The sequence below is a fragment of the Carassius carassius genome, chromosome 1, assembly GCF_963082965.1.
Source record: "Carassius carassius chromosome 1, fCarCar2.1, whole genome shotgun sequence".
Taxonomy (NCBI): domain Eukaryota; kingdom Metazoa; phylum Chordata; class Actinopteri; order Cypriniformes; family Cyprinidae; genus Carassius; species Carassius carassius.
The window spans coordinates 12,258,092-12,285,598 of NC_081755.1; the positions used below are offsets into that span (position 1 = coordinate 12,258,092).

The following is a 27,507-nucleotide window of genomic DNA, read 5'->3' on the forward strand; positions in this document are numbered from 1 at the left end:
ACCACTGTTATTGAACTGAATAGTGAAAATATTGTGTGATTTATTTTGTATTCAGTTTTCAGTTAAATGTATTTTACTATATCAAAGTTGATATTTTATAAGGATTTATTTTTGCTGTTTTGTTTCAGAAAGCGCACAAGTGGGAGAGACGAGGGACGGCGAGTCCTTATCTGAGATGATCACCAGGACAAGACCACAGGAAACAGATGATTCTTCTGCACAATCGGACTTTGCTGCAGCCTGGAATTGAACTACTGGTTTCGTCTGGTCAGAGGAGAACTGGCCCCCCAACTGAGCCTGGTTTCTCCCAAGGTTTTTTTCTCCATTCTGTCACCGATGGAGTTTCGGTTCCTTGCCGCTGTCGCCTCTGGCTTGCTTAGTTGGGGACACTTCATCTACAGCGATATCGTTGACTTGATTGCAAATAAATGCACAGACACTATTTAAACTGAACAGAGATGACATCACTGAATTCAATGATGAACTGCCTTTAACTATCATTTTGCGTTATTGACACACTGTTTTCCTAATGAATGTTGTTCAGTTGCTTTGACGCAATGTATTTTGTTTAAAGCGCTATATAAATAAAGGTGACTTGACTTGACGGCGTCAGAAAGGACCTGGGACTCTTTCAAGGATCAACCGAAGCACAACCACACTATATGAACGAGGCTGTTGGGTCTAACATTTTAGAGTCCCCTTCCGTAGAAATCACATTCTGCATCCCACACGGTTTAAAAAGACAGCGTATCCCCCCCCCCCCCCCACACACACCCCCCCTTCGGGGTGCCCCCTCTAACGTTGGGCTCTTGAAATTGTCCCAATCTTCCCTCCCGTTACAGCGTCCCTGGTTGAAGGTTCCCTTTTCAAACTGTTCGGCAAATTTTCACTGCACCAATGTAACACATCTCTTGTAATGAGACACATTACCATAATAAAAGATCAGCTGGTTTCAGTCATAAAGGTACAAGGGTTTCTCTTGCAAGTGCTGCAAAAAAATATGTATTTATATGCAAAAATATTCCAAATTATTTGCCAAAAACTTTTAAATATTATTGAATTTGAATTGTTATTACAATACGTCCATGCATACTCTGTTAAATAAAGTTTGGGATTATTTTTATCTGTTTTGTACAGTGTTTCCAAAATAAAACTGCTGTTTTACAATTTTGAGCATGTGGTAGTTTATTGAAGTTGATTGTAAAGCCATTGCTACCCGTCATTAGATTTTTAGCCTTTATCCTGTACAGTGTTGATCTAAATGCAAACTACGATCTAATGGTACATACAACTGTGTATTTATACATGGAGCACGGTACGACGGTGAAACAACGTCGTGTTATGAACATCGATACACTTTTTAAAATCAACACCTCTTTCAACGTTAATCCAAGGTCTCCAGAACGACCGTAATTCACCTGTGATGAAGGTAAGACGGTGAACCAGTGTCACGATTTCAACGGTGAATCCACGTGGCAATTTCAACAGTGAATCAACATCGAGATTTCAACGTTGATCCAAATTGCAAAATCGAAAGGTAATTCAACGTTGATTCAAACATAGTACCTGACGTTGTTTCAACGTTGAAATGCCGGCTTGGATGTCCCTTTCACTTTTTCTAATTAGAGAACAAATTCTCAGCCTTAAGACTCTCTCAAGACCAAAGACCATCAACCACACAACAAGGAAGAATGCAAAGTAAAAAAAATAAAAAATGGTCAATTTCAGTCAATTACTGGGGTATCACTAAAAGAGGTCATATGATGCTATTTTAAAGACCATTATTTTGTGCATTTGATGTAACAGAATATGTTGACATGCTTTAATATTCAAAAAACATTATTTTTCAAATACTGTACATTATTGTAGTTCCTCTATGTCCCGCCTCTCTCAAACACGTCGTTTTCAACAAAGTCCCTCCTTCTGACAAGCACAGGCTGCTCTGATTGGCCAACTGACCCAGTGCATTGTTATTGGCCGAAGACCCGCAAGCACTCGTCGGAAATTCAACGCCCCTTTCCATAATCGCGAGCTTCATCTTTTAAAGTAAATATCAAGACTGTTAATAATGTCCTTCGTTTTACCATCAGTTCAAGTTCGAAAGGGGAACAGAGTCGCGTGACAGACACAGTGATGATGCAGTACACAAGCTACGGTTAAGACAGCTTATGTGCTATGATTTCTGACAGTCTGTTTACTCTGCTGTGAAGTGACCCTCACACACGTAATCACACAACACGTTACTCTACGCTGCACAAAACTCTGCATTTGAACAGTCAATAGCAAACACTTAAACTATTAAGAAAACACTTACAGTAGCTGATTCAGAATAGGCCCCAGATTCAATTTGTGTAACGCATTTTGCAATACAATTGTTGCAAAGATTGTCATAGCAAAATCAGAATTTACCTTTTTTTTTTTTTTTAGAAATAGCCTTTGTGCACAGCCAGCCTTAGGCTACTCTCCTAGGTTCACAAACTGTCATCAATTAAATGTGTTGTATAGATTTGAACATCTGGGTTGTACTGTTCTTTTGTAAATAAATCTTAACAATGATTGCATCTACTTTCGGAAGGCCACATAAAGTCCTAGAAACACAAAGCGTCTCCCTGACATGGCTGCTTCAACACTTCCTGAAACCACACCTTCTTTCGTTGCATGAACATTTGGGCGGCATTACGCAAATATTTCCACATCTTGATTTAGATGTGTGGGGGCGTGTTTGAATGAGCCGTTTAGCACGGTCTGGATCTGCCTAGAAAAAATCCTTTAGTGGGAGACTTTAAGGTTTGTAACTCTGCAGATCTTATACATGTACAAATACCTACATAACACACTGAAGAAAAGGAACAATAGAAATCACATCATATGACCCCTTTAGGAGCCCTTGAGCCAGATTTACTAAACAGACCAAATTACCATTAGAGCGCAATTCCATAAATGTGCCGATGGGAGGGAAAATTATGCGTGTGATTTACTGACAATACAAACTTTAAAAGAACAGACGAAGCCAGATCATTCCCACAATAACCAGTGCAATCTACCAAGAGCAGCGCAAATTACCGCCTGCTTTAAGACATGCCTTTTTTGGGTATTAAAAATTTAGCAAATACAAATAATTTGAAGCAATTTACTCATTTACTCAAACAGTACACCGACTGAACTGCTGTGAAGAGAGAACTGAAGATGAATATCGAGCCGAGCCAGATAACGAACAAAACATTGACTCGTTCTCGAGTCATGAACCGGTTGCACTGGTTTTCTGATCACCAGTAGTGATGGGAAGCTCAGTTCTTTTCCGCGAACGGTTCTTTCGGACAGTTTTGTTTGAAGTTTTTCAAATATTTTCAATACATTGAATATATTTTTTTAAACAGGAAGAGAGTTGGGGGGGGGGGGGGGGGTTTGGCAGGGTCGAGAGGACCCTGCCGGTGCACCGATCCGTCATCCGTCATTTAATCATTTAAAATGGACTTGGGCTAATTGTAGTGTTCAAATAATCCATGTTATAACTATTCTTCTAGTATTATGCATGCATTTTTCATTTAATATAATTTCTGAACAAAATTGATTTTTCAAGCATAGTGAGATAATTTAGTTGTGGAGCGGTGTTTCTGATCAGGGAAATTGTCGCTGCTCCACTCTGCTCACACACTCTGCTGCGAGACGTGAATTTAAATGTCTGTGTGTGAAAACATTGTGCAGCGCAAATCCGTGAATGAATGTTTCGAAGTGAGGTAAACTTCAACAGAGTAGGGAGCAAGGAACACTGTGTAGGGACCATGTCAATGTGAACAGTTCATGCACGGAGCTGATGATCTGAATCAGGTGTGTTAAAGAGAGCCGTGTGAAATCTGCAGAGCTGGGGAGCGCGAGGACTGGGATTGAGAACTGCTGACCTAAAGGAAGTGTTCTTAATAGCAATGTTGTTGCGTTTATTTAGCAGTTATAATTTTGACTTGTATCTTGTCATTATTTAAAGGCTGAAATGTGAGGTTTATCTTTTTATTAAACCTTTTCAAAGCTTTATGCCTAAAACAAAATACTTAAAAAAAACTGTAATAATAACAGAATGCAAAATGCAAAAAAAAAAAAGTTTTGATTTGCAGATTGATATTATTATTTGTTTACTATATAGTTTTGAATACATTGTAAAATAAAGTTAATGTTAAATGAATAATTTTCATTTCCGGAAAAAGAAAATAGGAGTGACTTCTGTAATGAAAAATTCATTAAATCAGGAGTCTGTTTTCAGCATTTAAACATCAAAATCATGATGCCTTTCAATAATATAATTAAACATAGCTACAATTAGGTTTATTCATGAATGAAGAAAATATGTTTACATCCCAGGAGCTCTACTAGAATGTTATAGAGTGAATGGAGCCAAGGAAAACATGAAGAAAATAAAGTGGAAAATAACACAGGTAAGACAAATAAAGTAATTATTTTCATTTACATATTAAACTGTTTATTTGTGCTATATAAATAAACTTGTTTTGTATAAACTGTTGGTAAGCCGACAAGAAAAGTTATTTAGTAAATATATTTTAGATATTGCATTTAAGACTGCTATACTACAAGCAGTTAACGGTCATCCTGTGATTTCCTCAGACACTGCCTTGAGTTTTCCCTTTTGTTTGGTCAAAAAGGTATTTATTCTTTTATATTTTTAGACATTATAGCTACTGTAACTACTGTTTATCTCCTAATGCTTACATTTGATGAAGTTTACCTTTTTAAACCTTTGCTGAAGTTGTCCTGCGCGGCTGCTGAGGTTAGGCTATGTGAACACTTTCTAAGCTAACATTAGCTTGTAAAGCTGAAATGATAAAACGTATATAATACTGGCAGATATTAAACTTAAATATTTCATTTCCATATGGTAAAAATACACACCAAGATGCCTATATGCTGCAAAAAGGCATATGTTGCTAAATTTCGGACCGCTTGGTCTAAATTCAAACTGTCAACAGTCTTAACAAATCTTTTGTCAATGGATTAACGATAGTTCTAGACACATAAAATCATAACCCTACTGAATGTGTTTATTTTGTTGTTTTAGGTTAGAAGACAATGGGAAGAATTGCCACCAGACTAATCACAGCTGACAACCAGAGACACGCGTATACACCATCCACCAACACACACACACACACACACACACACACAAAAAGAACACTGCAACTTTACGATTGTTCAGTTAAAATATACATATTTTGCTCATACAACGTGTCTGTTGTCTTTGATTAGCCTAAAAGTAAAATAAAATGACATTCAGAGGATGTAAAGTGAAAGTCCCCTAAATGTCTCCATGAATGTCCGGAGGACGTCTTCGCGAACGTCCGTTCGATGTAAAGGGGACCCTACACACTGTTCCCATTATTTAGACCTAATTAGCCTAAAACGACTTTGTGGTCATGTCATCAGACCTTCGGCCATATGTCTTGGACACTCGGGTGAAGAGAGGGGTGGAGCTGTCAACTGATCACCACCTGGTGGTGAGTTGGATCCGAAGGCGGGGAAGGAAGCTGGACAGACTCGGCAGACCCAAACGTACTGTGAGGGTCTGTTGGGAACGTTTGGCCGAGCCCCCTGTCAGAGAGATCTACAACTCCCACCTCCGGCACAGTCCGTGTTCCTCGCGACATCCTGTGGAGGGTGCTCTGGGAGTATGGGGTCGGGAGGCCCCTACTTGGGGCTACTGAACGACCGGAGCAAGAGCTTGGTTCGCATTGCCGGGAGTAAGTCAGACCTGTTCCCGGTGCATGTTGGACTCCGGCAGGGCTGCCCTTTGTCACTGGTTCTGTTCATAATTTTTATGGACAGAATTTCTAGGCGCAGCCAAGGGCCGGAGAGTGTCCGGTTTGGGGACCATACGATTTCGTCACTGCTTTTTGCTGATGATGTTGTCGTGTTGGCCTCCTCAGACCAGGACCTTCGGCGTGCACTGGGACGGTTTGCAGCCGAGTGTGAATCGGCTGGGATGAGAATCAGCACCTCCAAGTCCGAGGCCATGGTTCTCAGTCGGAAAAGGGTGGATTGCCCACTTCAGGTTGGTGGAGAGTTCCTGCCTCAAGTGGAGGAGTTCAGGTATCTTGGGGTCTTGTTCACGAGTGAGGGAAGGATGGAACGTGAGATTGACAGACGGATCGGTGCAGCTTCTGCAGAAATGCGGTCGCTGTACCGGTCTGTCATGGTGAAGAAGGAGCTGAGCAGTAAGGCTGGCCTGGGAACGCATCGGGGTCCCCCCGGAAGAGCTGGAAGAAGTGGCTAGGGAGAGGGAAGTCTGGGCGTCTGTGCTTAGACTGTTGCCCCCGCGACCCGGCCCCGGATAAGCGGAAGATGATGGATGGATGGATAGCCTAAAACCAGAAACGAATAAATGAAACCTGCACGATTTAGCTAAATCCTTGAAACTCTAAAGAATGGACTGATTAATAAAAATTCCTCACATTTAAACTCAAGTTCTCTTATTATAATCAGCAAAATGCACACAATTTAAAAAAGAGCTTCAATAATTGACAACAACTGTGATTTTAAAGGGAGCTTTCTTTACTTGCTTTCATATAATTTAAGTAAAAACATATATTAAAATTATTAATGCACATGCATGACAGGGAGGAACCCTCTCGATCACTTGAATTTTTTCCCTGATAATTAAATAAATAAAAATTGTGGCGTCTCACATACATAAAAAATATATCTACAGAAAGCTTGAAATGTCTTTCAAACTAATCAATTCAAAACTAAAGCATTATGTAATCTGTGAAGGTTGCATTTCTCTCTGTGGAGAGAGTCAGCACTGGGAACTTCATCTTGCAGCCGACAAGAAAAGATTTATTAATAAATAATTAAAATGTCTCCTTTTTCACAATTATTAAGCTACTTCTGCCTGTGCTTTGTGACAAACTTAATGCATGTGCTTGAGCGCAGAATATATTAAGGCTCATTATGGATTGTAGATGTAAATTTAAAATAAATCTGCGATTAGTTCAATAATGACAAATGAACAACTAGTAACTAGAAAAATCTTTTGTGGGGCCTGACCTATTAAATACCCTCAAGAGATCTCTGTTCAAGATTCTAAATCATTTTATACGCGTTTGCATAAATTCTTCTTTCAGAATGGTCTGGAACGGAGAGATACCTTAACACTGATTTTTCCTCTGAAACACAAAAATGAAAATTTAAATAAAATTTATATTTTATCTTTTGAGAATGGCCAACCCTTCTCTGCAGATATTATTGCTTCTGGTTTGTGCATTGTAAATACAAACAATAATAATAATAATAATAATATTATTATATAATAATAATAATAATGTCTCCAAAAACTCTGGAGTTTTCTTGTCACATCTGCAATGCATGTGTATTTCCTAAATCTAAAAAAGCCTATAAAACATGTTCATAGACGGATACTTTACTGATGTCTGGACTCTGTTTGGGATTTAGAAAAATATGAAGATATAGGCTATATTTCAGACTCTAAAAAATACTGTTTAGATGAAACAAAAGAAAATTAATGCAACAGTTAGCTTTTTTATAAGACAACTTCCTCTGAAATTAAGTTAATAAACTATATTGCGCTATACAGTAGTCAACATTTGAAGTGGATCAACACCTTTCTTCAACATTATGACGAGGCAATTGTTCTACTTTGGCTAAACCTGCTTTGCAAGTTTGAAACCCTTTATAAGACACTGTCCATATGAAAGAGCAAGAAATTCACACCTTTATATCAAGCCCCACAAGGTACACAGAACTACCCCAAAAGCCCCAGCCCCCTCCAGCTGAACTGAATTCGGACTGTTTTTTGGCTGTGAGGAACGGTGTGTTTGTTACTGGGTTAAGACATACCTGCACTTACAGCAGCCGTTCTCTTTTTACTCATTATTACTCGCAGCCCATGTAATTATTATCACTAGACCAAAATATTAATAAATTATCAAATAATATAGGTGTTTGTGGAAGGCTTTAAGACCAAGCGGAATCCTTCGTCAGCCGCTCCCGCTTCACAGAGACTCGTGCTAACCCAACATTTAGCAAGGCACAGAACTTCCCCAAAAGCCCCAGCCCCCTCCAGCTGAACTGAATTCGGACTGTTTTTTGGCTGTGAGGAACGGTGTGTTTGTTACTGGGTTAAGACATACCTGCACTTACAGCAGCCGTTCGCTTTTTACTCATTATTACTCGCAGCCCATATAATTATTATCACTAGACCAAAATATTAATAAATTATCAAATAATATAGGTGTTTGTGGAAGGCTTTAAGACCAAGCGGAATCCTTTGTCAGCTGCTCCCGCTTCACAGCGACTCGTGCTAACTGACCCAACATTTAGCAAGGCAGGAAAACATTCAGTCTGCCTGCAGAAAGAGTATTTCATTGTAAGTTAATGCTGTTAAATAGAGAGTTGGCAGACAGATATAGGCCTATATTATTCAAAATTTATTATCATTACAAATATTTGGATCGTTCCTTATTCTGTACCTTCTTAAAGAATAAACACTTATTTTCTAGAATTTCCAAGTGCTACAAAACAATGTTATTCGGTACCTATTAAAAGTACCCTCCCGTACTCATATAGGTAGGGAGGAGTTTACAAGAGCTGGTCTACTACCTGTACATCTAAGAGTAGAACAACTTAAGTTAAATCATATGTTTAACATTGTTAATGGTCATGCCCCCAAATATTTATGCTCTAATGTAAACATGGTCCATACGCAGCATGGCTATAATACTAGGGCCAGCATCCGCTCTTGCATAGTTTCTAGAGCTACAAATGCAATTAAAAATTCTTTTTTTTATACTGGTATCATGGCATGGAATAGTTTGCCTACTGTTACAAAACTCCTATAATCAAGAGGAATTTTTAAATCACAGGTTAAAAAACATTTATGGGACAGGGTAAATTATTTATTGATAATTTGCAGATTTTTTTACAGTGTTTTTATTTTGTTTTAATTTTTTTTTTGTTACGTGATGTTTTTTACCCTCCTCCTCATATTGTATGGGTTTGTTTTTGTTTGTTTTTTATTTTTTGTCTATTGTGTTTTTTGTTTATTGTTTAACTGTGTGTGTAACACCAAGGACCATGCTGGAAATAAGTATTTTTACTTTTGCATGTTATCCTTTTGGATTACTGTGTCTTTCTTTTTGTACCGGTTTGATCCATAAATAAAATCAATTAATCAATCAATCAATAATAAACATAAATAGAGAATAAGAGAAAGAATCTCAATTAGCCATTATTTTCCATTTATGATGTTAATTGGCAACTCTAATGATGATGTTATTATCTTTTGACTCCCCTGACAGTGGCACCTAGCTAAAAAAATTGTTTTGAAATTAACTCACTGTAAAAAAAAAAAAAAAAAGGGAAAAAATATTTGATTTCAGCATGTTACAATGTTATATTGTAATGTTATTGTTGTTTCACTTCATCATTTCATCTCCATTTACAAACCAACATTTTAAAATAACATTCCGTTCCCAATACGTTCCTTTTTGCGCCACCTGGCGGTAGTTTTGCTAATGATTTTAATGCGACTGACTTGCAGTTAACGCCGCGGCCCTGTGGCGGCAGAACTTGTGGCGGTATTAACCATTTTTGGTTGTCTACCTACTTTACTTTTTTCTCCATGAAATTGATGAAATCCCAGCAAAGAGCGCTGCATTCATAATCTCTAAAAGACATCTCAGTTCATCGCAATCTCTCATATATCAGTTATCACACAATAAAAATATGCGGAATGAATCTACATTTTCCCCTTACTTCAAACGAATGCTTAGTTTGTGGCTCATTATTAGCCTACTATTATTAATAACGAAACAGGCTAAAACAGTGGGATGACATATTCTCTTATATTAAACTTTGAACTTTTATTAACAGTATGAATAAGGAAAATGTTTTATCTGTATTGTAACACAAAAATTTAAAAGACTTTGGATTTCCCCTTTCTTTAAAACTATAGTAATTTGTGGTTCATTATTAGACTATTAATTAAAACATAATTCGATCACAAGTGCAGTATGGAGTACCTCAAGGCTCAGTACTAGGGCCGCTACTCTTCACGCTTTATATGTTAACCTTGGGAGATATCATCAGGAAACATGGTGTTAGCTTTCACTGTTATGCTGATGATACTCAGCTCTATATTTCTTCACGGCCCGGTGAAACACACCAATTTGAAAAACTAATGGAATGCATAGTCGATATAAAAAACTGGATGACGAGTAATTTCTTAATGCTAAATTCTGAAAAAAACAGGTGTTAATTATAGAACCTAAAAACTCTGCATGTATTAAGATTAAGAAACTGAAGCCTTCGCCTTCTTTTTCTTGAGTATCAAGAACACAGAAACACTTAACAATTGTAACATTGTAAAGTAACATTGTAAATTAACAATTATTTTATGGCAATACTTTCTGTTTGGTCACAGTATTCAACACCCACAGGCAGGGCTGTAGCTGGGGTTTGCGGGGCCCCGCTGAAGGTGGTACAGTGGGCCCTGTTTGAAATTGTTTAATTTGTATGTTCGTTCATTTTTTTTATTTTTGCTATTTACACAATGTTTAAGTTTTTTTTAAAGTGTGTAGGTGTCAAGGTACAGAAACTGAATAATTAAATGTAAAATAGCACTGGATAGTCTTCAATGTAAAAATTAAATATACAATCAAACCAAAATTTATTCAGACACCTTAAACATTTCTCACATTGTTACAGTTTATTTGCTATTGCTTTTAAAATGGTTATAAAATATGACAAGAATTTAGAGTTAAACTCTTGTCAGAACAAATTCGTCTAGATAATGTCATAACTTTGATTACAATCATCCAAAACTACAGACAACTGTTATTATGACAATTTTTACACAACTATCAATACTTTGTTGACCAATTACCAAGCAATGCTTCATTTTGTTCAGACTGTGGTGTGAAAAGGTTGCATTAGCAATTCAGAAAAAAAAACACACGTAAGCAATGAATGATGCTTTATAAGGTGCTAAATCATTTTTGTTCCTAATTTGATATATAGATAGATAAAATATTTATATCTATCTATCTATTTCACTAGTAGTTCACTGTATGAAGATTCTTTGGGTATAATATGTCACAGTTTGTATGTATTAGTAAAATATGTATATCAAAAATTATATCTGGAGTCTGGATAATTTTTGGTTTGACTGTGCATAAATTATTGTTAAAACTACAAAGTAATGCAGTCAAGAGCAGTGAGTGATTTTTCTTTAATTTCTTGGATTAACGTTACAGCAGCTAGTAGCTTAATTAGGCGCGGCCACTTTAAGAGACGACAAACACATCTTTTTGCTCAACTGTTTACTTTCACTTAAGAAATAACTGAAAAATAACTGAAAAAAAGCATACTTTCCAAGGCGGGTATTTTGACATTTTGTATGTATTTGTCTGCACAAGAGCAAAAAGAAGCAAATTCGGCGTACAAGCGTTTTGAGACGCCTTTCTCTGCGTGAGCCCTGAACACCATGGTACTGAATTGGGCTCTTTCACATCCTTTTGTTTGTTCAAAACTGCGATTAGTATTTGTTCGTTCATGTGCAGGAGATACGCGGCTCTCTCTCCGCACCGAACACAGCGCGCGAGTAACCAGCTACTCAGTTCAGCTTTTCCGCGTCTTGTGTTTGGATGCTTGATACCGATTGTTAGCGACGGGCTTGAGCCAGCTACTAAACGCACCGTCTTCGAGCCATAGATCGTAAAAGGTACATTTTCCCATAGTGATAGCCAGGATGATTTTAATTAATCTAAGCAGTGACTCAGTATGTTAGAGTATGTTCGGAGTTCGCGTGGGTTTCTGTGAAAGTCCTTCTGACAAGTCTGTATGCTGCCGCATGGACCTTATAGTTCTGGAACGCTGTGATACCAGTGTGATACCACCTAGATTCCGCATACAGAACTACAACAGGCAAAACAAATGAATGCCATTGCCGCTGCGAGCGCATTTTGATGGAAGAACAAATTAATGGACTAGCATATCAATTTAAGATGTGGCCAAATGTCTTTTATGACCTTGTATGGAAAATCCGGACGTTTTTATGACTTTTTACGGCCTTAAATTCTTATTGTTAAATTTATGACTTTTTATGGCCCCGCGGAAACCCTGAGTATTTGAATGAGCTCCTGTTACATTATAATCCTCCACGTCCACTGTGTTCTCAAAACTCAGGCAATTTGATAATACCCAGAATATCAAAATCAACTGCGGGCGGCAGATCCTTTTTCTATTTGGCGACTAAACTCTGGAATAATCTACCTAACATTGTTCGGGTGGCAGACACACTCTTGCAGTTTAAATCTAGATTAAAGACCCATCTCTTTAACCTGGTTTACACATAACATACTAATATGCTTTTAATATCCAAATCCGTTAAAGGATTTTTAGGCTGCATTAATTAGGTAAACCGGAACCGGAAACACTTCCCATAACACCCTATGTACTTGCTACATCATTAGAAGAATGGCATCTACGCTAATATTTGTCTGTTTCTCTCTTATTCCGAGGTCACCGTAGCCACCAGATCCAGTCTGTGTCCAGATCAGAGGTTCACTGCAGTCACCCGGATCTAGTACGTATCCAGACCAGATGGTGGATCAGCGCCTAGAAAGGACTTCTACTGCCCTGAAAGACAGCGGAGACCAGGACAACTAGAGCCCCAGAAACAGATCCCCTGTAAAGACCTTGTCCAGACGACCACCAGGACAAGACCACAGGAAACAGATGATTCTTCTGCACAATCTGACTTTGCTGCAGCCTGGAATTGAACTACTGGTTTCGTCTGGTCCCCCCCAACTGAGCCTGGTTTCTCCCAAGGTTTTTCTCTCCATTCTGTCACTGATGGAGTTTTGGTTCCTTGCCGGTGTCGCCTCTGGCTTGCTTAGTTGGGGTCACTTCATCTACAGCGATATCGTTGACTTGATTGCAAATAAATGCACAGACACTATTTAAACTGAACAGAGATGACATCACTGAATTCAATGATGAACTGCCTTAAACTGTCATTTTACATTATTGACGCACTGTTTTCCTAATGAATGTTGTTCAGTTGCTTTGAAGCAATGTATTTTGTTTAAAGCGCTATATAAATAAAGATGACTTGACTTAAAAGGTGACATAAGCAATAAAATAGTACAATGGTACAAAGTCCCATAGGCATTTAAAGATCTTACTTTTATTAAAAATAATGAATAAGATGGATATTGTAACCAAAATAAATGAAGTATTTTCTCCCTTTTAAAACAAATGCTTAATTTGTGGTTCAATGTTTTATTTATTTTAAATGAAAACAGCAACAATGACAAATTGCTTAGCCTATATGAAAGGAAGAAATTAAACAAGAAATTAACAAAAGGTGTGCTTTTGGATCAGTATCTCGCATCAATCCCTGTTATACACAAATCCGCTGCGAACTCTATGGGCGCCGCCATCTTGCCTGCCATCTTGCAATCTTGCCTGCGAAGTGTGATGGTGTGACACTTGCCGGTGCCCTCTAATAACATTTGAATGAAAGCAGATCCTGCTCATTAAAGAAAAGACTTAAGACCCACTGATTTTTTTTTTACTCTTCAAACAACTAATACAAATGCAATAAAATGTAAATAAAATAAATAAAATGTGAGACACACGCAATTGACGCTTTTCACACGCTCTCACGCCACACATCCATTCTCATGCACAGAAAAATCGAGGACAGGGAGACTGACAGACTAGACAGAGCAGGCTACAGCCGCCTACGGGACACGCTACTTCTGCTACTTCCTTAGCAGCAAGGCACGCAGTAATGGCAGCACTGCTTTACTTCTGTGTTTCGCCGGATTTGTGTATAGCCTAAATAGAAGCTCTGCATACACTTGCACATGTTAATCATTTATATTTTATATGAATTCATTTTTATTTTGTGCAATAGATCTCCTGCACACACACTTGTCCCGCACTGCTCTCTGTTGCGTTAGGTCTCGTGGGAGCAAGTCTGTAATCCACTGGCACTTGACTTGACAGTGCGTGTGCTACATCCTCTTTACAATCTCTAGATTATAAACACTGCATTCTGTCAGCAATGTAACGCAGCAGTAATGTATTAGACTTAGCTGTAACAGACCATAACAGTTCGATTATAAATATCTATGATTTATTCACCTACAAAATCACCCCAATCATTTTTTTCCCCAAATAGAGCTGTTCAAGTCATATGGTGATTTTATTTTTCCATATCGCAATATACATCGCCGATGCATTATCACGATGTTTGTTTTTTTCCAATATCATGCTGCTCTACTAGTAAGTTTAGTCAAGCTAATAGGCTCAGTAGCTTCTGCAGCATGAACACAAACATGTAGTCCTCCATTGTTGTTGGTGTTAAATGACGTAGCAGTGTCTGACTATGGTTGAGACGTGGGGTGATGACATCATTGTTTCACAAAATATACAGATTGGCAGAACACAAAACCCCAAAGGTGTCATTTTCAGATTTATCCACTCTGGGACCTGTTTAAAAAAAAAATTCGTTTTCACTGCCCCGAATGCCAGATCCGTCTGCACAAAACGCATATACCATACAAAATATTTACATATACAACTAAATGTGTCTCCGCATGTACGGGGCCTTACTTTGATTGGTTTTTGTGTATAACAGATGACTTAATGAAACGCTTCCCAGGTACGTTGCGGTGATGTACTTTCTCTCCAGTGTGAATCCTCTCATGTGTTTTCAGATTTGCTGATTGATTGAATCTCTTGTCACAGTGTGAACACTTGTAAGGTTTCTCTCCAGTGTGAATCCTCTCATGTGTTTTCACATGTGATAAATTATTGAATCTCTTGTCACAGTGTGAACACTTACAAGGTTTCTCTCCATTGTGAATCCTCTCATGTGTTTTCAGATTTATTAGCTGACTGAATCTCTTGTCACAGTGTGAACACTTGTAAGGTTTCTCTCCAGTGTGAATCCTCTCATGTGTTTTCAGACTTGATAAATCATTGAAACACTTGTCACAGTGTGAACACTTGTAAGGTTTCTCTCCAGTGTGAATCCTCTCATGTGTTTTCAGATGTGATAAATTATTGAATCTCATGTCACAGTGTGAACACTTGTAAGGTTTGTCTCCAGTGTGAATCCTCTCATGTGTTTTCAGATGTGATAAATTATTGAATCTCTTGTCACAGTGTGAACACTTACAAGGTTTCTCTCCAGTGTGATTCCTCTCATGTATTTTCAGATTTGCTGATTGATTGAATCTCTTGTCACAGTGTGAACACTTGTAAGGTTTCTCTCCAGTGTGAATCCTCTCATGTGGTTTCAGATGTGATAAATTATTGAATCTCTTGTCACAGTGTGAACACTTACAAGGTTTCTCTCCATTGTGAATCCTCTCATGTGTTTTCAGATTTATTGGCTGACTGAATCTCTTGTCACAGTGTGAACACTTATAAGGTTTCTCTCCAGTGTGGATCCTCTCATGTGTTTTCAGATATGATGACACACTGAATCTCTTGTCACAGTGTGAACACTTGTAAGGTTTCTCTCCAGTGTGGATCCTCTCATGTGTTTTCAGATATGATGACACACTGAATCTCTTGTCACAGTGTGAACACTTGTAAGGTTTCTCTCCAGTGTGAATCCTCTCATGTCTTTTCAGAGTTGATGAATCACTGCATTTCTTGTCACAGTGTGAACACTTGTAAGGTTTCTCTCCAGTGTGGATCCTCTCATGTGTTTTCAGATGTGATAAATTATTCAATCTCTTGTCACAGTGTGAACACTGGTAAGGTTTCTCTCCAGTGTGAATCCTCTCATGTCTTTTCAGAGTTGATGAATCACTGCATTTCTTGTCACAGTGTGAACACTTGTAAGGTTTCTCTCCAGTGTGGATCCTCTCATGTGTTTTCAGATTTTTTGGCTGACTGAATCTCTTGTCACAGTGTGAACACTTGTAAGGTTTCTCTCCAGTGTGGATCTTCTCATGTATTTTCAGATCTCTTGTCTGACTGAATCTCTTGTCACAGTGTGAACACTTGTAAGGTTTCTCTCCAGTGTGAATCCTCTCATGCAGTTTTAATCTGCTTGCTGAACTAAAAGTCTTTTCACACTCAACGCACATGTACTCTCTTTCACCAGTATGTATTTTCTGATGTACTTTCAAACTTTGTAGATGCAAAAAACTCTTACCACACAAATGACATGAATGTGGTTTCTTCTTTGCATGAACTTTCAAGTGTTTCTTCAGAAGTGAAGCCCATAAAAACATTTTACCGCATTGATCACATGCGTGCTGCTTCTCTCCAGTGTGGATGTTCATGTGATCTTTGAGGTTTGATGATTGTGTGAAACTCTTTCCGCACTGGGAAAGTTTTCCGCCAGTTTTGACATGATTTTTCTCCTCAACTTCACTTGATTCTTCATTTTCCTCTTTTTCTTCAATGAATTCTGAAATAAAAGTAAAAATTATTTATTTCTGGTATATTGTTAAAATCTGAGAGAACATCTGTAAATACACAATTTACTTTTCTTGCTTTAGATTTACTGTCTTGTCTACTGTAATGTTACTGTAATGTGTTTTACTAATTTAATAGGGAGACCCGTAAAACATTTTTAAGCATAATTTTTCTTTTGGGTCAGTTTGACCCCAGGGTCTTTAAGCTGTATAAAACAAGAAATATATAAATTTTACTAGGGCTGTGATGGTGGCAGATTTGTACCACTTTACCACCATATATATACATAGAACAAAATTATAAACGCAACACTTTAGTTTTTGCCCCCATTTTTCTTGAGCTGAACTCAACGATCTAAGACTTTTCCTGTGTACACAAAAGGCCTATTTCTCTTAAACATTGTCTAAATCTGTGTTAGTGAACACTTCTCCTCTGCCGAGATAATCCATCCACCTCACAGGTGTGGAATATCAAGATGCTGATTAGACAGCATGATTTTTGCACTGGTGTGCCTTAGGCTGGCCACAATAAAAGGCCACTCTAAAATGTGCAGATTTACTGTATGGGGGGGGGGGTCTGAAAACCAGTCAGAATCTGGTGTGACCACCATTTGCCACACGCAGTGCAACACATCTCCTTCACATAGTGCTGACCAGGTTGTTGATTGTGGTCTGTCTAATGTTGGTGCACTCCTCTTCAATGGCTGTGCGAAGTTACTGGATATTGTCAGGAACTTGAACAAGTTCCATCCAAAAGATCCATCCAATCCAGAGCATCCCAAACATGCTCAATAGGGGACATCTCTAGTCAGTATGCTGGCCAGTATGTTTTCAGCTTCCAGGAATTGAGTTCAGATCCTTGCAACATGGGGCCATGCATTATCATGTTGCAACATGAGGTGATGGTCGTGGATGAATGGTACAACAATGGGCCCCAGAATATCGTCAAGGTATCACTTTGCATTCAATATTCTATCAATGAAATGCACCTATGTCCGTTGTCCTTAACATAGGCCTGCCCATAAATAACCCCACCACCACTGACATCAACAAACCGCTCAACCACACAATGTCATACACACTGTCTGCCATCTGCCCTGTACAGTGAAAACCTGGATTCATGTGTAAGAGAACACCTCTTCAAAGTGCCAGATGTGAATGTGAGCATTTGTCCACTCAAGTCAGTCTCGACGATGAACTGCAGTCAGGTTGAGACCACGAGGACGAAGAGCATGCAGATGAGCTTCCCTGAGATGGTTTCTGACAGTTTGTGCAGAAGTTCTTTGGTTGTGCAACGCGATTGTTGCAGCAGCTGTCTGGGTGGCTGGCCTCAGACGATCTTAGAGGTGAAGATGCTGGATATGGAGGTCCTGGGCTGGTGTGGTTACATGTGATCTGCGGTTGTGAGGCCGGCTGGATGTACTGCCAAATTCTCTGAAACATCTTTGGAGACGGCTTATGGTAGAGAAATGAACATTCAATTCATGGGCAACAGCTCTGGTGGACATTCCTGTAGTCAGCATGCCAATTGCATGCTCCCTTAAAACTTGCAACATCTGTGGCATTGTGCTGTGTGATAAAACTGCACATTTTAGAGTGGCCTTTTATTGTGGCCAGCCTAAGGTCTGTGCAGTAATCATGCTGTCTAATCAGCATCTTGATTTGCCACACCTTTGAGGTGGATGGATTATCTCGGCAGAGGAGATGGGCTCACTAACACAGATTTTGAGAGATTTGTGAACAATATTTGAGAGAAATAGGCCTTTTGTGTACATGGAAAAAGTATTAGATCTTTGAGATCAGCTCAAGAAAAGCTGGGGCAGTGTATACAGTAGGTGGACAACCTAAATGGGACAACAGGGCCGCGGCGTTAACCCCAAGTCAGTCCCGTGTTAAAATAATTCGCGAAACTACCGCCAGGTGGTGCAAAGGGATGGATTTCTAAATGGATCTAATTGTAAAATGAGATAAGAGGAGGAAGTAAAACAACAATAACATTATGATATAACATTGTAACATTTTTAAAAAAACATAAAAAAATTTACAGTGAGTTAAATTCAAAACATAGGATAGTCTTAGGCTACAGTCTACTCATCAAAAATTAAAAGAAGACCTTTACACAAAGGATCATATGCATGATATTGTTATTAAACAGTAATTAAATATAAGGCCTATATATATATATATATATATATATATATATATATATATATATATATATATATATATATATATATATATATATATATATATAAGGGCTGTCAACAAATATTCTAAATTCGAATATGTATTCGAATAGTTAAAAAAAAAACGAATTTCGAAGGTGAAAATTAATATTCGAATAAAAAAAAGTGGAAAAAAAGGCCCGCGGTAGTAGAGGCGTGGTTGTTTGCTTTGCGAGTGGGCGCGCTAGCGCGCCTGAGGGTTCAGGGACAGGTCACAGCCTCACAGGAGTCGCACTGTCTGGCACAGCATCACTGCTGAAAGTTGACGCGTCTTCATGGAAGATACCAGCAAGTGCAGAGCCCAACTCGACCGCCGCAGAGAAAATGAGGTAAAATTGTTGACCCGAGAGATTGTTGTATGCAAGCTATTTAAGATACAGTTAGCAGTTAGCATACCATTCGACCACTAGCAACATGAGGTCACATGTCAAAAATGTGCACCCAAATGAGCATGGCATAATGTGTGGAACTCCAGCTAAACAGTCACGTCTTGACACTTAACGTTACTTTGCATTGCCCGCCGCAAGCACTTTGTCTGCAACACGACAAGAGGCCATAACGGATAAAATAATCCTCTTCACCACTCTGGAGTTGCCCATGGTGAGAGGCGGCGGGCTGGTGTGGGTTTGCTTATAGCCCCCCAGCTCAGCTGCCATGTGTTGGAGTTTACCCCGGTGAACGAGAGGGTCGCTTCCCTGGGCCTTCGGGTCGGGGATAGGTCTCTCACTGTCGTTTGTGCCTATGGGCCGAACGGCAGTGCAGAGTACCCGGCCTTCTTGGAGTCTCTGGGAGGGGTGCTGGAAAGTGCTCCGACTGGGGACTCCGTCGTTTTACTAGGGGACTTCAACGCCCACATGGGCAACGACAGTGACACCTGGAGGGGCGTGATTGGGAGGAACGGCCCCCCTGATCTGAACCCGAGCGGTGTTCAGTTATTGGACTTCTGTGCTAGTTACAGCTTGTCCATAACGAACACCATGTTCAAGCATAAGGGTGTCTATCAGTACACGTGGCACCAGGACACCCTAGGCCGTAGGTCGATGATCGACTTTGTGGTCGTTTCATCCGACCTCCGGCCGTATGTCTTGGACACTCGGGTGAAGAGAGGGGCGGAGCTGTCAACTGATCACCACCTGGTGGTGAGTTGGATCCAATGGCGGGGAGGAAGCTGGACAGACTCGGCAGACCCAAACGTACTGTGAGGGTCTGCTGGGAATGTTTGGCCGAGTCTCCTGTCTGAGGGATCTTCAACTCCCACCTCCGGCAGAGCTTCGACCGGATCCCGAGGGAGGCTGGAAATATTGAGTCCAAGTGGACCATGTTCTCCACCTCCATTGTCGAAGTGACCGCTCGGAGCTGTGGCCGTAAGGTCTCCGGTGCCTGTCGAGGCGGCAATCCCCGAACCCGGTGGTGGACACCGGAAGTAAGGGATGCTGTCAAGCTGAAGAAGGAGTCCTATCGGGCCTGGTTGGCTTGTTGGACTCCTGAGGCAGCTGACAGGTACCGGCAGGCCAAGCGGACTGCAGCCTGGGAGGAGTTCGGTGAGGCCATGGAGAAGGACTATCGGTCGGCCTCAAAGAGATTCTGGCAAACCGTCCGGCGCCTCAGGAGAGGGAAGCAGTGCCCTACCAACGCTGTTTACAGTAGAGGTGGGGAGCTGTTGACCTCAACTGGGTATGTCGTTGGACGGTGGAAGGAATACTTCGAGGATCTCCTCAATCCCGCTGTCACGTCTTCCATTGAGGAAGCAGAGGCTGAGGGCTCAGATGTGGACTTGTCCATCACCCAAGCTGAAGTCACCGAGGTAGTCAAGAAACTCCTCGGTGGCAAGGCACCGGGGGTGGATGAGATCCGCCCCGAGTACCTCAAGTCTCTGGATGTTGTGGGGCTGTCTTGGCTGACACGCCTCTCGGGCAGTCGGGGACGGTCGTGTCCCTCACGGGGGCCTGTGGAGGGTGATCCGGGAGTATGGGGTCCGGGGCCCTTTGCTAAGAGCTATCCGGTCCCTGTACGACCGGAGCAGGAGCTTGGTTCATAATGCCAGCAGTAAGTCAGACTTGTTCCCGGTGCGCATTGGACTCTGGCAGGGCTGCCCCTTGTCGCCGGTTCTGTTCATGATTTTTATGGACAGAATTTCTAGGCGCAGCCAGGGGCCGGAGGGGGTCAGGTTTGGTGACAACACGATTTCGTCTCTACTCTTTGCGGATGATGTTGTCGTGTTGGCCTCATAAAGCCAGGACCTTCAGCATACACTGGGACGGTTTGCAGCCGAGTGTGAAGCGGCTGGGATGAGAATCAGCACCTCCAAATCCGAGGTTATGGTCCTCAGTTGGAAAAGGGTGGCTTGCCCACTTCAAGTTGGTGGTGAGTGGAGGAGTTTAAGTATCTTGGGGTCTTCACGAGTGAGGGAAGGATGGAACGGGAGATTGACAGACGGATCGGTGCAGCTTCTGCAGTAATGCGGTCGATGTACCGGTCTGTCGTGGTGAAGAAAGAGCTGAGCCGCAAGGCGAAGCTCTCGATTTACCGGTCAATCTACGTTCCTACTCTCACCTATGGTCATGAGCTTTGGGTCATGACCGAAAGGACAAGATCCCGGATACAGGCGGCCGAAATGAGCTTTCTCCGCAGGGTGGCTGGGCGATCCCTTAGAGATAGGGTGAGAAGCTCAGTCACCCGGGAGGAGCTCAGAGTAGAGACGCTGCTCCTCCACATCGAGAGGGGTCAGCTGAGGTGGCTCGGGCATCTGTTCCGGATGCCTCCTGGACGCCTTCCCGGGAAGGTGTTCCGGGCGCGTCCCACTGGGAGGAGACCCCGGGGAAGACTATGTCTCCCGGCTGGCCTGGGAACGCCTCGGTATCCCCCCAGAAGAGCTGGAGGAAGTGTCTAGGGAGAGGGAAGTCTGGGGTTCTCTGCTTAGACTGCTGCCCCCGCGACCCGGCCCCGGATAAGCAGAAGAAGATGGATGGATGGATCAGTTGTGTGGTGGCTCTTGATGCCTTGACGGGGTTTGCACATCTCGAAAAAACTTTCATTCTATATTAACATTAACATATAAAAATTTAATTCTCTCTCTCTCTCTCTCTCTCTATATATATATATATATTTTAAAACATTACTTTTATGGTGAACGCAGATTGCAGTAAGCACAACTTGACACGCCATTCCCGCATTTGCGCACGCAAATTTTATCTAGTTTTCAAGACTTAAAATGGTAATTGCTGTTGTTACACTTACAAGACGATCAAATCCTTGCTTAATTAGGGGCCAAGCACAGAAGGTACAAGGCACCTATTGTTTTCGTTCCCATTCTTATTATTAGGGGCCAAGCACCGAAGGTACTAGGCACCTATTGTTTTCGTTCCCATTCTTATAATTAGGGGCCAAGCACCGAATGTGCGAGGTACCTATTGTTTTCATTCCCGTTCTTCTTATAATTATTAGGGCCAAGCACCGAAGGTGCGAGGCACCTATTGTTTTCGTTCCCGTTCTTATTATTAGGGGCAAAGCACCGAAGGTACGAGGCACCTATTGATTTCGTTCCCTTTTTTCTTATAAATATTAGGGCCAAGCACCGAAGGTTAGAGGCACCTTTTTTTTTCGTTCCCTTTCTTATTATTATTAGGGCCAAGCACCAAAGGTACGAGACACCTATTGTTTTCGTTTGTTTTCGTTCCTGTTCTTATTATTAGGGCCAAGCACCGAAGGTGCATAGGCACCTATTGTAATCGTTGGCGTTATTCTTCTTCTTCTGCCGCCGCAAGTCTATGGCAGCCCATAGAACCGATCGGGGGAAAGTTATAAAACTTGCCACACTGATAGAGGACACTTTTAACATTAACCATAGCAAATTTGAAGTCTCTAACTCAAACTCACTAGCGCCACCACTTGTCCAAACTTGCATTAATGTTTATGCTAATAACTTTTGAACCGTAAGCCAGAAAATGGAAATTCTTTTTTCCTCTGAATCCTTGGCCCATGCCAAGTTAAATGATATAATGGCAAGGTTTAATTTTTTACTATTTTCAATTGTACGAAAAACATACTTTTTCAAACACGTCCTACACGGTAAGTTGATATTCACGAAAATTGTCTCAGATCATCTTCAGACCATTCTGGCAAAAAGTTATGGAATTCAAGTTGGTTCGTCCAACCGTTCTCAAATGACACATTAACAAATTTGATGAAAAGCACACAAAAATGCATGTGAGGCTATATCTGGACAACGGTTTGGCATATTGAGACCAAACTTGATGTGTGTTAGAACAACCTGAGACTACCTTTAGTGTTTCGACGCAGCGCCACCTAGTGGTCCGGAAATATTAAAAATTCATATCTTTGCATTTAACTTCTGAATGGTTTGGCCAATAATCACAAAACTGGTCTCTTTAGATTCAGTGCGTCATGTCGAGTGGAACGATATCCAATTTTCCCATGTCAACCATTTTAGCCATCAGCCATTTCAAATTATGTTTTAAAGTGCTGTATTTTTTTCTCTTTTTTTTTTACGTATTATCGTATTGTTACGAACATAATTACAAAAATATTTGGCTCCATGCCCTGATATAGTAATTAAAAAGTTTGGTGGCAGCGCCACCTTGTTGTCAAAAGTTATAATGAAATATCTAAAAAATGCTAATAATTTTTGGATAATTTAGACTATTGAAATGAAAGTAGTCTCCCTATACTCTTTGGGTCATGCCGAGAGCATCGATACCAATAATGCCAAAATTGGCCATACTTCCTGTCCTCTATAATAGTGTCAATATAATGAAGAGTTTTTGTTTAGCGCAACAACAAATTTGATGGAAAGATGCCTAAAATGCATCTGAGGCTGTATCTCTGCATCCATTTGAAAATATTTGCCAATATGTGCCATTATCACCTTACACTGACCATGCCACATTAATTTGGTAACAGTGCCACCTATTGGTCAAGAGTAATAAACCATTAATCATTAACCATTAATAATTACATTTATAAAAATCCTAATAACTTTTGATTGCATAAGCCTATTACTCCTCATCAACCATTGGTCCGATTTTCACCAAATTTAAATCAGATGATCTTCAGACTGTCCTGACAAAATGTTATGGATTTTGTGTCGATAGACAAAAACTTTTTCTCGCATACCACAGCGAGGAATTTGAGGCATGATGCCAAAATGACACTTGTGCTGTAGCATATTGACACCAAACTTTGTGTTATTGTAATCTCACACATAACACACCAAAATGATTTGATTACAGCGCCACCTGTTGGTCAAAAGTGATAAGCCATTTAATCATATTATTAGTGGTTGTATTTATGATTTTTTTCAGCCATTTCAATTACAATCATCCTAAAATTGCTTTAATTGATCATTCTTGCATTTCGTGTGATGCTCCATGCCATGCTTAATAAAATCATAGCCATAGGTAATTGTCTAGAGCTACAACTGCAATTTATAATTAATGCAATTTAATGACAACTTATTTACTTATTTATTTAGTTTTATTTTGAGCCTTTATAGTAGTTTTTTTTTTTTTTTTTTTTTTTGAAGGAGGGGGCACAAGAATACTATTCTGCTAAGGACACCCATTTGGCCTGTAGTGACCCTGCTATAGATATATTTATCATGTCTGTGAGGCATCTATTAGCTGATTTTCTATTCATTTTTTTCCTCCTGTTGAAGATGAGCAGAAGAAAGCACATCATGTTTGTTTTCTTTTAGGGCTGTCGCGATAACCGCAATATTGTAATACCTGCTATTGACAAGCAAACCACAGAGGAAAGATAGCAACCGCGGCAACCGCAGTGTTCAGTTTTTTTTTTTTAATGAGGCTGTGGCCTTCTTGTTTTTTCAATTTGTCACTGTGCATTCAATGTTAAATAAATGAAAGATACAATATGGTTACAACTGTAATTTTCTCACGAGCCGTTGTAGCTTTACGGTACTTCGTTTGTTTTGAATAGGCCGGCTGAAACGATGGGAGGCGCTCGATCTCATCCCAAAACCTAATGTCACGTCGCCAGTTTGGGAACATTTTGGCTTTCAACCCAATATATAAGGAACTCCCGCACACTATCTTAACTTGCAAAATAAATTTTTAATAGCACAACGTTTCGGTCACACGACCTTCATCAGGAGTATACAAATGTTCAAATTCATCTCTTTTATGATAAACACATGACCAATTAACAGAGCTCCATCTGCAAATAATTAAGCTCATTAGGAATGCATAATTAGCACCACATCATAAACAGTTACAAATTATTCTAGATACAACAATCAAGATCCCCCTATAGGTTAACAAAATCATCCAAAAAAAACACAATCAACACATCGTCATCAAACAGCATCAAATTGTAATTCTAAACAGTTATAACAATCAGTCAGGCTCCATAGTCACTCAAACTCATCGTGAATACATAGTAGAAACAACACCTCATTCAAAACAATTGCATGACTATAACATTACATTAAATAATGCTTCATCGTTCATACCCATAGGTGATAAAGTTTGAAAGGTGTATATCCAAAACAGTTTGCGTCTCTGTAGAAGTAATTCAATGTCTCCACCTCTTCTCAATCCCACAAAAGCGTAAAGAGGTTACATCGTGATTCAAAGTTAAAAAGTGTGCCGCAACTGGATAATTTAGATCTTTTCTTCTGATCGAACTCTTATGTTCACTAATTCTTTGTTTGCGTCACAAGGTTAAAATACATGTTTTTTGGCAGGGTTGCCTTGGTAAAATTGGGCTTTTAGGGGATAAATTTCACGTTATTGGGATTTGGGATGCTTCAACCCACAGACATTAAAAACAACAGCAGACTTGGCAACACTGGTTCCAGTGGAGCGGCATTTACTACACAGAGCCGTAGTTCAATGACAATCTACACAAAATCGCTTTCAAAATCAGCAATGAATCGCCTGCTATTTTGGTTGTCAATGAACTACGACTGTGTAGTAAAGGCCAACCAGTGTTGCCAAGTCTGCGGTGGTTTGTCATGCCCGCAGGTCGAAGCAACCCCAATCCCAATAATGTGTTGTTAAGCCCCTAAAACTCTAATTTTACCAAGGCAACCCCACCAAAAAGTGTGTTGCCCTGAACGAAATGCGATTGGGCTAGTTTTGAGAAGCAATTGAGCAGGTTTGGTTTTGAAAACCTGGCAATCCTGATCTGAACGCACTGAACGCCACATGCATTCACAGCAGTGTTAACTCGAGAGTGCTAGTGTTACTCTCTCGTTATCTGCGTGTGCTTTTAAATGTTTCATTCGCATGCTGGTCTGACCTGTGCTTTTTCTGAGCATATACACCCGAAGCGTGTGCACTAAAGCCTGTCAAACAGCGCCTGATTATTGAACCAAGTTATCTTTTGCACTAATACTGTCAAAACACACAAGGTTTACATGTAGACTCAGTTGGTCATGTCTAAAATGAAAATAAACAGTTTAGAGAAAATACGTTCTTGTATATTAGATGGTTGCAGGTCTTAAAGGGACAGTAGGCCTATTAAACATGCGACTGTCATTAAAGGGACAGATCTCCCCACAATTTCATTTCTCATTATTTACTCACTGTCACATTGTCCCAAACCTGTATTAATTTATTTCTTGGCTGAACACAAAAAAACATATTTTGAAGAATGTGGGTGACCAGTCGCTGGTCCACACTGAATTTGATAGTAGCAAAAAAACTATGGAAGTCATTCTGGACCAGCAACTGTTTGGTTTTCTATGTTCCTCAAAATAGCATTTATGTTCAGAAGAAGAAACTCATTCAGGTTTAAAACCACTTAAGTTTAAAGTTGATAAAATAACAAAATACAAAGAGAAAAATAATTCACTGCTCTTGACTGAAGAAATTTAATAAAGTTGCTTTAGGAATCAGTTAATATAGTGTTTTATTTTTATATTTGTTCTTTCAATTTCTTGAATGCACCTGCTAAATACACCTATTGTCCCAGAAAATAAAGCACTGTTTGTTTTATTTGTATATTTAAAAAAAGAAAAATCACTACCTTGTATATTATGTGTAGTTGTATTGTGTATCTTTGTCATTCTTTATCTTTGTTCTTAAAAAACAAATATTTTATCTTCACTCTATTTGACCTAAATGTTTACAAAATAATTGACTTTTTGATGCCTTGAAAGTCTTTGTCTTTTGCTATGGAATTTTTTTGTTTTGGTAATTTGGCATTGATTGTATTAATCTCATTTAGGTAGTATATATAGTCCATAGGGACACAGGGTTCTTTGTATAACCTGTGCACGTAAATGCTTTAGGTTGAAAAACAACTTCTAAAGAGGAACCATGTACCAGGAACAATTAGTTACCCCATACTACCCCATACTAGGGCTGTCACTTTAAGTTCGAAAATCGATTGCACAAAAAAAGTTTCGAAAATGAAAATAGGGAATCGATTTTAACCAAATATGTACACTATTAATTTTAAAATAATTAAACAAAAAAAATATATACATGTAACAAAATTCACAAACAAGCAGAAAAAGAAAAAAGAATTACATAAGTGCAGTATGCGTTGCGAAAGCTAGACAGAAAATACCAGCTATTTTACGCGCCTATAAGACCCAGTGACGTCAAAAGCGACCTCTTGTGCTGCGTTCACACCAAATGTGAATAGAGCGTCTGCCGCAAATAATTTCAATGTTAAGTCAATGTAAAGACGCATTTATGCGCGTCTGGAGGTCTCGCGGTGAGTTAGACGCGAATTCGCCTCATTCACGCATCTAGTTACAGGAGATTCTGAGTTATGAAAAGGACCATTGCAAGCTGACAGTGACCGGCTTTTGTGATGGAAAATTG

The 27,507-nt window shown here is 39.8% G+C and overlaps 1 protein-coding gene across 3 annotated transcripts in view; it reads right to left on the minus strand.

Annotated features, from left to right (window-relative positions):
* LOC132146361 (zinc finger protein 658B-like) overlaps nt 1-27,507 on the minus strand; it is a 910,027-nt gene that overhangs the window by 170,176 nt on the left and 712,344 nt on the right. For 2 of the 3 annotated variants that reach the window (XM_059557020.1, XM_059557011.1), the window contains exon 2: nt 14,536-16,462. The exons of the other annotated variant lie outside the window; for it this stretch is intronic. In XM_059557020.1, the coding sequence (XP_059413003.1) occupies nt 14,643-16,334 (1,692 nt within the window). In that variant the 5' untranslated portion in view covers nt 16,335-16,462 and the 3' untranslated portion in view covers nt 14,536-14,642. Of the gene's footprint in view, nt 1-14,535; nt 16,463-27,507 lie in introns of those variants that run through there. 3 annotated transcript variants of the gene reach the window in all.